At 39.3% G+C, this 13,497-nt stretch overlaps 1 protein-coding gene across 4 annotated transcripts; it reads left to right on the plus strand.

Moving 5' to 3' along the window:
• Positions 1-7,526: 7,526 nt before the first annotated feature.
• LOC122069012 lies at positions 7,527-13,278 on the plus strand. Of its 4 annotated transcripts, XM_042632933.1 has the most exons (6): positions 7,530-9,030; positions 9,631-9,662; positions 9,766-9,865; positions 11,209-11,316; positions 11,450-11,569; positions 11,704-13,278. In XM_042632933.1, the coding sequence occupies exons 1-6, from the start codon at positions 7,855-7,857 to the stop codon at positions 11,806-11,808; spliced, it is 1,641 nt and encodes a 546-aa protein (XP_042488867.1). In that variant the 5' UTR covers positions 7,530-7,854; the 3' UTR covers positions 11,809-13,278. The 4 variants fall into 4 exon arrangements, with proteins under 4 accessions (XP_042488871.1, XP_042488869.1, XP_042488868.1 ...); XM_042632934.1 differs by lacking the exon at positions 11,450-11,569 and having other exon boundaries at positions 7,529-9,030; XM_042632935.1 differs by lacking the exons at positions 9,631-9,662; positions 9,766-9,865 and having other exon boundaries at positions 7,528-9,030.
• Positions 13,279-13,497: the final 219 nt, after the last annotated feature.

Consider the following 13,497-nt stretch of genomic DNA (forward strand, 5'->3'; position numbering starts at 1 on the left):
ATATGGGGAATGACTTCGGCTGGGAGACTCAACAGCCCGTCCATCGGCCTTGATTTAGATGAGACTTTTAGCTAAGGAAATATTGATCGAACAGGGGCTGCTTGGACCAACTTCCTCATCGGACCAAGTAGCGTCAGTTGTGAAGAACCAACACAATGCCTCTAAAAACATGCGCCCACAATTTTCTAGGCTCGTGATGGATCTCATCTAAGCCAATCTAGATACCAGGAATAGACTCCCAAATGGTGGGATGAGAATGCCACCAAACTTACCCAGGGAAAGAGCACCACGTTCACCGCCGGCAGGGAGCAACAGTGCCATTCCCTCCTCCTGTATAGCCTCGAAAACAAGCCACTCCCGAGAAGCTTCCTCTAGCATACAACTTTCCAAGTCAACCCTATTGGACCCACCACTTTCCACATCACCAGCCCTACATTGTCCATTACCTCTAGAGCCTCAACGTATAAGACACCATTCTATCCAACCAACCCAAATCACTTCCCAGACCAACCCAATTCAAAATCAGCTTGAGCCAACCCAATCTAATATAGGCAGCCCAAACTGTCCCCAAAACCTAATCCAACATGAACCCATGACCACCTCACCAACCCATACCCATCCCAACCTATGCCCAAGGTCAGAAGTAATCCAGGAAACGGTAACTGCCCCAAGTGAGGAACTACCATCGGGAGCCCTTACAAAATCATCGAAAATCATCATCTTTACCCAAGATGCTCAAACTTCAGTGTTGCACTCTCCCCACTCCGTAGTGATTGAAGAACTTGACAGCGATGAACTACATGCAATCCTGAGCAACAACAGGAAGAGAAGAACTCCCTCCATAGGACAAATTCTTCAGCAATTTAAACGACTATGCATTTCTCGAAACCTAGAGTCTTCCTCAAATACCAATAGAATGATCGGTTGGCACCCTTCAAGAATTTGAATGAAAACATAACCAAGGAGATAGATTCCAACCACTGCTACTCTACCATCTTCATCGACATTCGATGCAACGAATCAATGGATCCAAGTGGCTGCCCACAACCAACCCCCACATGAGCCATGAATCTTCTCAGCTGGAATTGTCAGGGGTGTGGCCACCCTCAGACAATCTAATAACTCCAAAAGGTTTACAGGTTGACGTGGCCGTGTTTGGTCTTCCTTACGAAGACCAAACAATCTGCCACTAAGCTAGATAAAATCATAAGTAAAGTTGGTTTTAATCATTCCTTCACTATCGACCCCCAAGGTCGCTCAGGGGGTATTGTTTTATTTTGGAATGATAAAATCAATATTTCCTCTCTCTAGTGATCACCATATTGTTGACCATCTAATCTCCTATGTTTCAATTGACCTAGGTTTCTCTTTGACATTAAATTATGGATGATGAGCACATTTATGTGTGAAATCTTAGGGTGTAAAGCATGCATTTTACATATTTAGAATGGAGTTATCTTGGGTTTTACTCTCTTTTTGTAGGTTTGTATTTTAAACGCCTTAAGGACTATCAGGTGTCATATCTCTAATTTTACATGTAAATGGGTCCCGTTTCTTTTCATGGCTGCGAAGAGGATGAAATTTTGAGCAAGATGGATGTGTTGCATTAAAAGTACACATTAGTCTTGACACCCGTATGTGTGATTATTCTTTTCAGGCTAGAAAAAGAATAATGGACCAGAATAGAACTGAGATGCAGAACCAGCCCATCTGTAGTTGTCCCACGGATACAAGAGACAGTACAAATTCCAACAAAGTATGAGGGACCCACCTTGGGTGCCACTTTTCCTCCCCTTGTGCGTTGAAGACTTTCTCTCTCCTATTTTTTAGGAGATTTTGTTAAAAATCTCTTATTTTCCACCTACTTTAAGCACAAGGGGCATGGACAGAATTTCCAATTAAATAAGAAGATGTCCAAATCGATCAAAAAATGGATGAGAAAAAATCCAGAGGTTGTGCACAAGTTTGAAGAAGATAAAGAGAAAAATATAGAAAAAAAATAGGAAAAATGAAGTAAAATCGTTGGAGATTCCCTACTTCCTATTTTCTCTCCTTTTTTCTCCTCTCTCCTCCCTCCACCTCATCACCCAAATCGTTGGACTCTCTCCCTTATCTCCATTTTCTCCTTTTTTTTTCTCTTCTTTCCTATTTCCACCTCATCACACGATTTCAAGAGGGACCCGCCAATTCATTCTCCTCTCTCTCCCCTATTCCCTATATAAGTGGTTTGTCCCAGGCAAGGAGGGCATTCTCTCTAGTCCTCTTATCCCTCTCTTTTTCTCTTTTTCTGTAGTTTTTATTGTGCTTTAGCTCTATATCTAGTTTTAGCTTTTAGTTTTTGCTTTAAACACTTTTGTAATTTCGTTTCAATAAATTAATGCAAAGTCTTTTATGTTTATTTGTTCATGTTATTCAAGTTGTAGTAAATTTAATTCTCTAGTTCAAGGCTTAAGGTGACAAGATCCAAGTTTTGGAGAATCCCTATTCAAGTGCAAGTTTCGCTTTAAGATTTGTTTTCTCCAAAAATATCAGATTTGGTTGATTCCAGATCTGATTTTTAAGGCTGGTAGTATTTCAAATCAATCAAGTTTTCAATTCAAGGATTGAAGTTCAGGTAAGTAGGCTTCTACAGGAGTCTTCTCATACCCCCCCTTATTCCCTCTTCTTACTACCCATTCATTCTTAATTTAGGATTTTAATTTTCAGTTTTTACTTTGGTGCTTTCCCTTTCCCCCAAGGTCCTTTGCTAGATGCATGTGTTGGCTTTGCCCCTCTCTAGCCATGGAACTATCCTTTTATTTTGATTATTTATATTGCATCCCTTCCTCTAAAGCCAAGTAGAAAAGCCCTTGTAAGAGTACTCTCTGGTCAAGTAGGGAAGCTCGTATTATTTATGGTGCATCCCTCAGTCTAAGTAGACATACCTACTTGTGTGCCTCTCTCTAGATTTATTCTCGTTTTTATTTTATTTATTTCATTTTAGCTCTTTTCTTCTACTTTTTATTTATGTGGTTTGAGTATTTCAATTCCTAGATGATGAATGGTTAGTGTTAAATGACGAATGGTAGCTTATTAATTTCAATTGCAATTCCAAATTTCCTAGATGTGTTAGTTAGGACGTTTTTAGATGCATTTGTTTAGGGTGGTAGTTAGTAAATCACAATCATCTATCTGTACACTTTTGCGTTACTAGAAGAAGCTGAAAATAAAGTGGCTGCTCTCCTTGTGTTCGACCCGTAACTACGATGATCCGTATGCTTGCGGTTACTTTTAAATCTCAAACAATGGAGAAGTCAATGCCAATTGTCAGAGCTCTTTTTGGAGAGAACTGTCACAGTTGGGACGCACAGTGTCTGAGCCATGGCTTACCTTGGGAGACTTCAATGAGACCCTTTTGATGGAGGAAAAATTCGATGGAAGACCAAAGTGCCCATCTCAGATTGCTCAATTCCAAGCAGCTGTCAATGACTGCAATCTTAAATTTACTGGCCCTCGCTTCTCATCATTGAACAAACGCCAAGGCCTGGATTTGATTATGGAAAGTATCAACAAAACACTATGTAACAATGATTTCCTTTGTTGATTCAGCGAAGTAACAGTGCATAAGCATGCAATGGTGGGTTCCGACCACACCCCAGTGTTGGTTTTCATCTCTGTGGCAAAAAGGTAGCCAAGAGCTTTCAAATTTGAGCCAAAATGGGAATGGCAAGTAGATCTCAAGAATTACATTGTTGAGGTATGGCACTCTGATGGGTAGGGTTCAACTCTATTTCGACTTCACCAGAAGATTCGTCGGTGTAGCCTTAAGTTGGCTTACTGGAGCAAACGTACTTTCAGGAACTCTCAATCTAAAATCAATAAGTTAAAGGCTGATCTGGAATCCCTACAATCATAGCCCTATTTAGAGGATCAAAGGAATAGGATTCATGATTACAACAATAAAATTGAAACTCTTCTCCAATAGGAAGAATTATATTGGGCCCAAAGATCAAGAATCCAATGGCTCCAAACCGGCGATCATAACACATCCTTTTTTCATTCAACAATAGCTCAACATGTCGGCAAATAAATCGGATCTCAAGGCACAGGACTCCAACAGGGAAATGGGTAACCAATGAGGATGGTATGGATGATCATATTCTTGAATATTTTACCTCACTTTATGCCTCCTCCGCCTTAACATACATTGGTAACCTTCTTTCTGGCATCCCCTTAGATGTCAATCAAGAAATCAACACTCGCATGTGTGCCCCTTTCTCTTCAGAGGAAATCAAAGCTGCCACCTTTCAAATTGGTGGCTATAAGGCACCTGGCCTTGATAGCTTACTGGGACGATTTTACCATTTACATTGGGATGTGGTTGGAGAGGATGTGACCTTGGTTGTCCAACATTTCTTTACCCAATGTTAAATGATCTGCTCTTTTAACATAACAAATTTAGTTCTAATTCTTAAACGGAAAAACCCAACTGAAATGACCCACCTTTACCCCCATAACCCTATGCACAGTCATTTACAAAATTATTGCTAAGTGCATAGCAAATAGGCTCAAACCCTTCCTTCACTCTCTTATCAGCCCCACCCAAAGTGCCTTTGTCCAAGGTAGATCCATCTCTGATAACATATACATTGCGCACGAGGTGCTTAACCGTGTCCACAAATCAAAGAGTAGGTTTGGTCTTATGTCAATCAAATTAGACTTATGTAAAGCATATGATAGAATAGAATGTCATTTCCTTGAACAAATCCTTCTGAGAATGGGTTTTGCAGGTCAATGGGTGAAATGGATTATGCAATGCATCACGACAATGCAATACCACGTCAAGGTGAATAGATCCATCATTGGCCATCTCAATCCAGATCGCGGTTTGCGCCAAGGCTGCCCTTTGAGCCCGTACCTATCTATCCTTTGTTAAGAAGCTTTGTCATGTCTCTTCAGCCAAGCTCTAGCCAACCAGTTGATCTTGGGAATCAAAGTCAGTAGAGGAGGTCCCCTTATCACTCACTTAATGTTTGCGGATGACTACATGGTTTTCTCTAAGGCAACCACATTACAATGCCAAATGGTGTGGAATATCCTCCTTGAGTACTGCAATGCATATGGATAGCAAATAAATATGGGGAAATCGAGTATTCTGTTCAGCCCAAAAACCAATCATTTTGTTTGTTGTTCTATCTCCTCAATCAAAAAGCTCAAGGAAGTCACATCACATGGGTTGTACTTAGGTCTGCCATCATCCTTTGGGAGATCAAAAAGACATCTTCTCATTCATTAGTGAAAGAGTTCAAGCAAGCTAACCGGTTGGAGAGACAAACTTCTATCGCCAGCCGGAAAGGAAACCATGATTAAATCAGTCATTTCCAGCATGCCCACATATGTAATGTTAGTCTTCCTTCTCCCACGTGACGTCAGCAAATAGCTCAATAGTTTGGTAAAAAACTTATGGTGGAAAAAACAACATTGGGTATGGAATCCCTTGGGTGAAGTGGAACAAGTTGTGCCTTAGTAAAAAGCCTGGTGGAATGGGATTTAGGGACTTCAAGCACTTTAATCATGCTCTCTTGGCACGCTAATGCTGGAGACTCATCAGTTAGCCCAACAATCTTTGGGCACAAGTGCTAAAGGCTAAATATTTTCCTCGCTCACAACATCTCGAAGCTCCTACTCCCAAATCATGCTCTTGGGGATGGAAAAGCATCCTAAAGGGAAGGGAATTGATTCTTAAGGGTGCACGGCGAAGAATAGGCAATGGCCTAACCACCAACATTTTCCTTGACCCCTGGGTTCCATTGCTATCCTAAGGCAAAATCAACTCAAATCCATCCACTTCGGCTCCACAAGAGGTTGGTTGCCTTATTGACTAGCATTTCAAATATTGAAGGACTAGTATTCTTTGTGAAATCTTCACCTCGGCTAAAGTCAATGCAATTTTGATGATCCCAATTCTATTAGAGACCCATAAGGACAGCTGGATTTGGGCAAATGCAAAGAACGAGATATTCACAGTAAAATCAACTTATTTTTCAAGCCTTATGTCTTCCCCAAACCTGTCAAATATTACTTCCTCTTCAAGACTTGATCCCTATTGGCCCACTATTTGGAAGATGGACATCATCCCAAAAATCAAGTCCTTCTTGTGGCAATGTGGTCACAATGCCCTTACGGTCAACTAAACTCTGTTCAAGTGCCGAATCAGAGATAGCCCCATTTGTAGGTTGTGTCAAAAGGAAGACGAGTCCATCATTCATGCTATTTTCAAATGCAACCATGCAGCAGAGTGTTGGAAATCATCCCCTTTGTGTTTGAACATTGAGGACTTCTCAGGCCATAACATCCAAGAATGGATCATTTTCATCAACTCAAAATACAAGGATGCAGGGAGCTCCAAGGAAATGGATCTCATGTGGTGTTCTCTCCTATGGCAGATATGGAAAGCTAGAAATTGAGCCACATTTGAGTTCCAATCGCCTAACCTCCAGACAATAATGGTTGCTTTCAACCACTACGTAGTGGCAGGACAACTGCTAGACGCCTCTCAGCCCCTAGTGAGTGTCCCTCAGCCACCTTTATTGCTGTCCAACATAACTGCCCACTACACCACTTCTCCATCTTCACAAATGGTGCTTGGTAGGGATCTACAGGTTCTGGGGGCTGTGGGTCTATCATTTGGGACCCCCGTGGGAATTTCGTTGCTTTAAGATGCAAATGGAGCTACAATTTCTCTGCATGCACCACCGAGGTGGAAGCCATTCATGATGGATTGCTTCTTGCTCACACCCTCGGTCAGTAGAAAGTCACCATCTTCTCCGATTGTTCAATTGTAGATGTAGCTTTAAATGGCCATCCCTCGTCTCTAGATTGGGCGGCAAGTGCGTTGGTCACATATGTCATCCAGCTTCATCCTCTTTTTCAATCTTTTTTTTTTTTTTTTTTTTTTTTTTTTTTTCACACAATTTAGCTGCTAACTTTCTTGCTTTTGGTGTATCTAGATTTCCTTTGTCTTGTGTGTGGTTAAGTCCACCACCTTTCACTGTAAATCCAAACCTCGTGTCTTCCAAAAGCTTCACTCAGGATGCTTTTAATGAATGAATATATTTATGTCAAAAAGAGGAGGAGGCGTAATTCATTCAAACCCTTAGATCCACATGTAATTTTGGCAAACTAAAGGGGAGGGGGAAGTAATTTTTCCTTTTAAATATGAAAATTTTACTTCCTCTCCTTATAATTCCCTTTGCAACCAAACATAGCCTAAGATTTCATATTCTACCAAACAACCAAAAAACCTAAGATTTCGTACATAAGAGGTTGAGGATCATTGTGTTGGGTGTATCCTCCAAAGTCAGCTTAAAAAACATTTTTCTCGATATTTTAGATACTTCCAACCAAGTTTGCCAGATTGCGCTCCAGGCCGTCTTGATAATTCAATTTGCAATTTTTGATAATTTATTCCCGCCAAAAGCTTCAACGAATTAAAAAATTACTAAAAAGGTAAAGAATGCTCTCTTTTTTCTAATTCGTGTATGTAAACCCCGGTTCCCATAAAAAAGAAAAAAGAAAAAAAGGTGTATAAACCCCAGCCGTCGTTTTCTCTGCTTCGTAGCCGATGAACACTGAACAGTTTCTCTCAGATCTAACGGAGAAATGATAACCCTTGTTCGATATCCTCCATGCTAGGGTTTTAAGATTTCTTGATTGGGGAGGGGGGGTCTTGATTTCAACAATGGCGGACTAGAATAGCTTAAGGAGGTCCTCAAGAATCATCCTCAAGAATCATGAAATCCTATCCAAACGCCACATCTGGTTCAGAATGGTAATTGCAGAGATCGATCTGAGGGTAATATTAAAGCTTCGGCAATGCCGGACGAGGGATCCCTGAGACGGTCATCGAGGATAAACTTGGATGTTCCTGGTTCAATGTATGTGGCTTCAAAGAAAAAAGATTTAACAATGCCGGACGAAAGATCCATGAGACGGTCTATGAGGAGATGTTTGGGTCAGCGATTGGCTGTTTCGGCTGAGGAACGGGCCTTGGAAGAGCACAATTCGACAATGTCGGAGGAAAGATGCCTGAGACGGTCTCCACGACTATACTCTTCAATTGCATGTGAGATTAATGCAATGCAGTCGGAGAAACGACCTTCAAAGAAGCAAAAAACTTCGGTTTCGCTTGTTGATTCGGAAATATTGGAGGAAAGGTGCGTGAGACGGTCTTCAAGGATTAACTCTGCTCCGGAAGGGACTGGGTGTAGTGCTCGTAAGGTTTATGCAATGAAATCGGCTGGTTCGAATGAGAAAGAGTCTTCAAAGGAGGAAAATGAAGTTTTGATTGTTGATTTGGACACTTCAGAGGAGAGGGTATCTTCATCTTCAGCGAGGACTGGGAACAGTGGAAGTAAGGTTCAATTGGATAACTTGGCTGGTTCGGCTGAGAAACAGCCTCCAATGAAGCCAGAAACCTCAGTTCCGATTATTGATTTGACAATGTTGGAGGATAGATGGCTGAGACGGTCCCCGAGGCTATCTTCAGGTTTGTTGGGGACTGCTTACAGTGGCAGTAAGGATAATTTAAAGAAATTGGTAGCTTTGGGGGGGAAACGGCTGGTGAAGAAGCGGAATAGCTCAGTTGTAATTATTGATTTGGAAACCATGGAGGGACATTGCCTGAGACGGTCTCCGAGGGTACTCTCAGTTCTGGCGGGGACTGGAAATAGTGAAAATAAGGATAAATCAGTACAATTCGCTGGTTTGGCTGAGAAACAGCTTTCAAAGAAGCATAAAACCTCAGTTTCAAGTATTTGTTTGGCAATGTCAGAGGAAGGATTCCGGAGATGTTCTCCGAGGACATCCTCAGTTCCGTCAGAGACAGAGAACAGTGCCCATAAGGCAAATTCAGCAAAGTCAGCTGGTCCAGCCAAGAAATGGCGTTCAAACAATTCCAAGAAGATTAAAGGGAATGATTGTTTCTTTATTGGAGAACCAATCCCTTTCAAGGAAGCTTGCAAAAGATGGCCTTGGCGCTATGAAGGAAAGGTCTGGTTAGTTTTGATGTTTTTGAAGGGATATGTGTTGCATATATGTGACGTGCTTTATGCTATAACTATCACAGTTACTATTGTTTGATGCCTTTTCAGTATTGCGTTTTATTTGTGAAAGCTGTTAATTTCATCTTCTGTAGCTTTTGGAATAGTAATGATATGATAAATTCTGCCTTACTTGTCCATTTCTTCCCAAATGACTTACATAATAGGTATCTCATGGGATACACATTTTTATCCATTTCTTACCAAGGGATATTTACTTCTCTCTTCATTTTTATCTAATACAAATTTTCATTATTATGCTTTACTTTCTGGTACTCAATTGAAACTAACTTCAGAAAAAAAAAATATAATTTTATATTGTGGGATGGGAACCAGGTCACCAGTCACCCCCAAAGTCACCACAAAGATTCTAGATATCATAGATATTCTTCTTTATTATTATCGCGTTTGGACTATGGGCCACCTACTCATGTGTTGAGTTTCAACACGAAATCATTTTGCCATGTGTCAGAATGAAAGCCAATCTGTATGGTCATTGAAAATTTAACCATTGAACTTCTAAGTATGGATTTTTTTTTGGATTTTCCAGGGTAAAGGGAGTAAGGGTCAAAAAGCATCTGAGTGAGTGTCTACTGCTTGTCTTTTTTTGTGGTGTTTATAATCCCTTGGATGTATACCTTCATCTTTCTTAGGCTACTCAAAATTGAAATGATTTTTGTTGCAGCGATGATGATGATGAAATGATTTTAAATGTGAAATGTCATTATGCTCAAGCTGAAATTCTGAAATTTGTTTTTGAAATTGGAGATTTTGCATGTGTGAAGGTAATTTTTCTTTATTTCTATCTTTGTCAAGTATCTACTTGTGAAGTTATTTCATCATTATGAAATTATTGGCCATTGTGTACTTCACGAAAGATGAACTATCATGTAGCTCTAGACCTCTAATACAGTGGTGTCCTCTAATCATGTGATATCATCTAATGTGTGTGCAGTTTCAATTGTATGCACAATTTTTATTACTTAATTTAAATAATGGTGCGATGCATGGGATTTACCTTGAGCAGAAAATGGTTTTTATTCAGTTTTGACTATGCTAAACTAAAAAATGGGAAAATAAATATTTTCTTTACATGTAACTCAAGCTTGAAGATTGAAAATTCTGAAGGGGGGGGGGGCAAGAGTTTGTGATATATTTAGTTATATATTTTGTTTATTTTTAGAAATGTTTGGTATTTATGGGTTCCATTTTATTTGTCAGTTTTAGTCCTTTTTATTGTTTCGAAGTTATGTTGTCTTTACATGAATAGTTTGGTCCAGTTTTCCAGGTGTTAAACTCTCGTCCTTGAGAATTTTTTGGTGTCATCAGAAAGGTTATTTTGTTACCTTTCCAATCAAGATCAAATTTCTTCTATCCTAGTTGAATTAGGTGTTATGGACAAAATATTGAGAAAGTATTTTTGAATTTTAGAGTTTCAAATTTGGTAGTACTTCAAATTAGACTACAGCAAGCAAACTACTGGGTTGGGTCTTCATATGGTTTTGCCCGCTTTTGATTATCGAAAAGTTAAGTGGCATGATAAGAAGAAGAAAAGTGGATGTTTGGGTTTAAGAACTAAGAGAATAGGGCCAGGGAATCTGGTTCCAGTTATGGTCTTAATATGTTAAAACTTTTACGGGGAAGTGTTTCCTGTGGGGGAGCATGGCTTCTATGCCCGACACATGGAGGGGAAAATGACTGCCCTGCCTCCCCCATGAAATGTAAAATGACATCCCTGTTGATGCTTTTTCATGCACTCACATTGGCTCAATGACTGCCCCGCCCCCCATGAAATGTAAAATGATGTCCCTGTTGATGCTTATTCATGCGCTCACATTGACTCCCCACACATGCGCAGGGTCCACACTCCCCCACAGAAACCATTTTCCCAACTTTTACACTTTGTTGAGTTCAGTTTTGGCTTGATTATTTGGATCAAAGTCACTATAATTTCATAAAACTTAGCTGATATTCACTAGAAACATGGAAAGTTTAAGCTTATTTTAAGGCAGGCATTTATAATTTTTTTATGTCCATGTGGGATGTTGGGAGTTGTCCTTCCCAGGATTGAGGTTACACTTTTATTGGTCTTGCAAATTCTGCATCTTTAAAATGACGTATATTACAGGGAGAAGAAGGGGGACCAAATTACGTGGGAAAGATCTTAGAGTTTTTTAAGACAGTGGATGGAGAAGATTACTTCAGGGTACAATGGTTCTTTCGAGCTGAGGATACGGTGAGAACGCTGATTATGTTGAATTTTATTAAATCATATGATCTTTTTCCATGTAATTTTTATGCTTACTACTCCTTTCTCTCTCTTCTTCTTCTTTTTCTTCTTCTTTTTTATTTTTTTAAAATTTCCTCAGGTTATGAAAGACCAAGCTGAATTCCATGACAAGAAACGTCTATTTTTCTCTGATATAAAGAACGATAACATGTTAGATTGCATTGTTTCAAAAGTCAAGATTGTACAAGTAGCTCATAGTGTATGCTTCAATTTTGAACTTTGGATTTGTAAATTTAATAATTTTATTTTTGCAGTTTTCTTTTGGGGTGCGTGATTATGTTGCATTGCATTTTCCTTTGTTGAATTTCTTAATAATTCGGTTATTTCTTACAGGTAGACTCAAAACCAAAATATATTCCACCATGTGACTTTTACTATGATATGAAATACTCTGTGGACTATTCAACATTTTGTACCTTTGTGGATGGTAAGTCTTAGTTACAACATCAAGACTTATCACATAGTGCTTGGTCATGATAGTAAAGTATTAATTGTTTCCTCAAGTATTCATGAATGTGGAAAACATCTTGTAAAAGTGAAATCTCTTTCTGATTTGATATTTTTTATGTCTAGAGTAAAAATAAATAAATTTGGCAATAGTTGTTTATCTGTATTGTTGGTGAAAAGTAAGTACTGGATCAGTACCATGTTACTAGAGTTGTACTGAATCATAGTGGTGTGCTGTTCTGGATCAGTGCTATATTAAGTGTATTATTGTCATAACCGAACCATAAAATTATATATATACACAACTCAGCCTTATCCCAACTAAATGGGGTTGGCAACATGGATTCTTACCCTCAAATCAGCTCCTTCTTCATCTCTTCTCTTAGAGTCATTTGTGTTCTGCCCCAAGCTCTTTTTGCTCCTTCAATCGGAATTAAGTCACTCCTCTGTACGCCTCTATTGAATATGGCCATGCCACCTCGAACAACTTTCTCGTAACTTATCATGTATTGAAGCTACTCCCAAATCAGCTCTTATTTGATCATTCTTTAATTTATCCTTCCTAGTTTTGCGACATATCCATCTCAACATCCTCATCTCAGCTACATTAAGTTTATCTATATAATGCTTCTTAACTGCCCAACATTCGGCTCCACAGCATACATTATAGCCGGTCATATGAGTTGAAAACCAAAGGTTGCAAGAGACATGGGAGTAAGAGAGGAGATGTGGGTAGAAGGTTGAAGAAGAAGAATAAGGGAAGTTGTCGTAGAATGATGTGTGAGAGTATTGAACTACTCTCACCTATATTGATTCACTTAGCTAATGATAAAGGGAAATTACATATCCCTCTGTGCTAATATAAGGAGCTAAAAGTGGTAGAAAGGTAAAAAGCAAAAGATAATACAACATAATATATCCTAGTACCTAAAGTACCCACATTAACTCTCCCCCTCAAGTTGGAGAATAAATGCCTACATTCCCAGCTTGCACCGAAGGGTACTGAGTTGATGACGGATGAGCCCTTTTGTGAAAACATTTGCCAACTGATCAATTGTCCTCACAAAAGGAGTAGATATGTATCCATTGTCAATCTTCTATTTGATGAAATGTTGGTCCAGCTCAACAGGATTATTGGCTTATGGCACCCTTGTTATCACAATAGAGGCGTATAGATGCGTCAATATTAAACCCCAACTCTTGGACCAGCCTTCTCAACCATAGCTCTAAATTTTGCCTTTGCACTTAATTGAGCCACAACTGCTGCTTTTTATTCCTCTATGTGATCATGTTACGACCCACAAATGTACAGTAACCAAATGTAGATCGCATGTCAGAAATTGAGCCAGCCCAATCAGTATTAGTCATAGTTGTCACGGCGTCAAATCGATCCAAGGCGGTGGAGGGGTGGCTAATCGATTTGGCGATTAATCGCCCATTTTGGCGTTGCCATGGCGGTCAAATCGCCCATGTGTCATTTTTTATTTTTTCTATTTTCTAAAATTATTTAATATGCTACTTTTTTATTTTTCCTATTTTTTAAAGTTATTTAGCATGCTACAAGCCTAGAATATATACCCTATAACATATAAAACAAACATTAAGTAACATCAAATCATCAAAAAAATCAACATAGCCATATCATGTCATCAAAAATCAACATAAATTATTGACTTATAC

The sequence above is a fragment of the Macadamia integrifolia genome, unplaced genomic scaffold (genome assembly GCF_013358625.1).
Source record: "Macadamia integrifolia cultivar HAES 741 unplaced genomic scaffold, SCU_Mint_v3 scaffold520, whole genome shotgun sequence".
NCBI classification, from domain to species: Eukaryota; Viridiplantae; Streptophyta; class Magnoliopsida; order Proteales; family Proteaceae; genus Macadamia; species Macadamia integrifolia.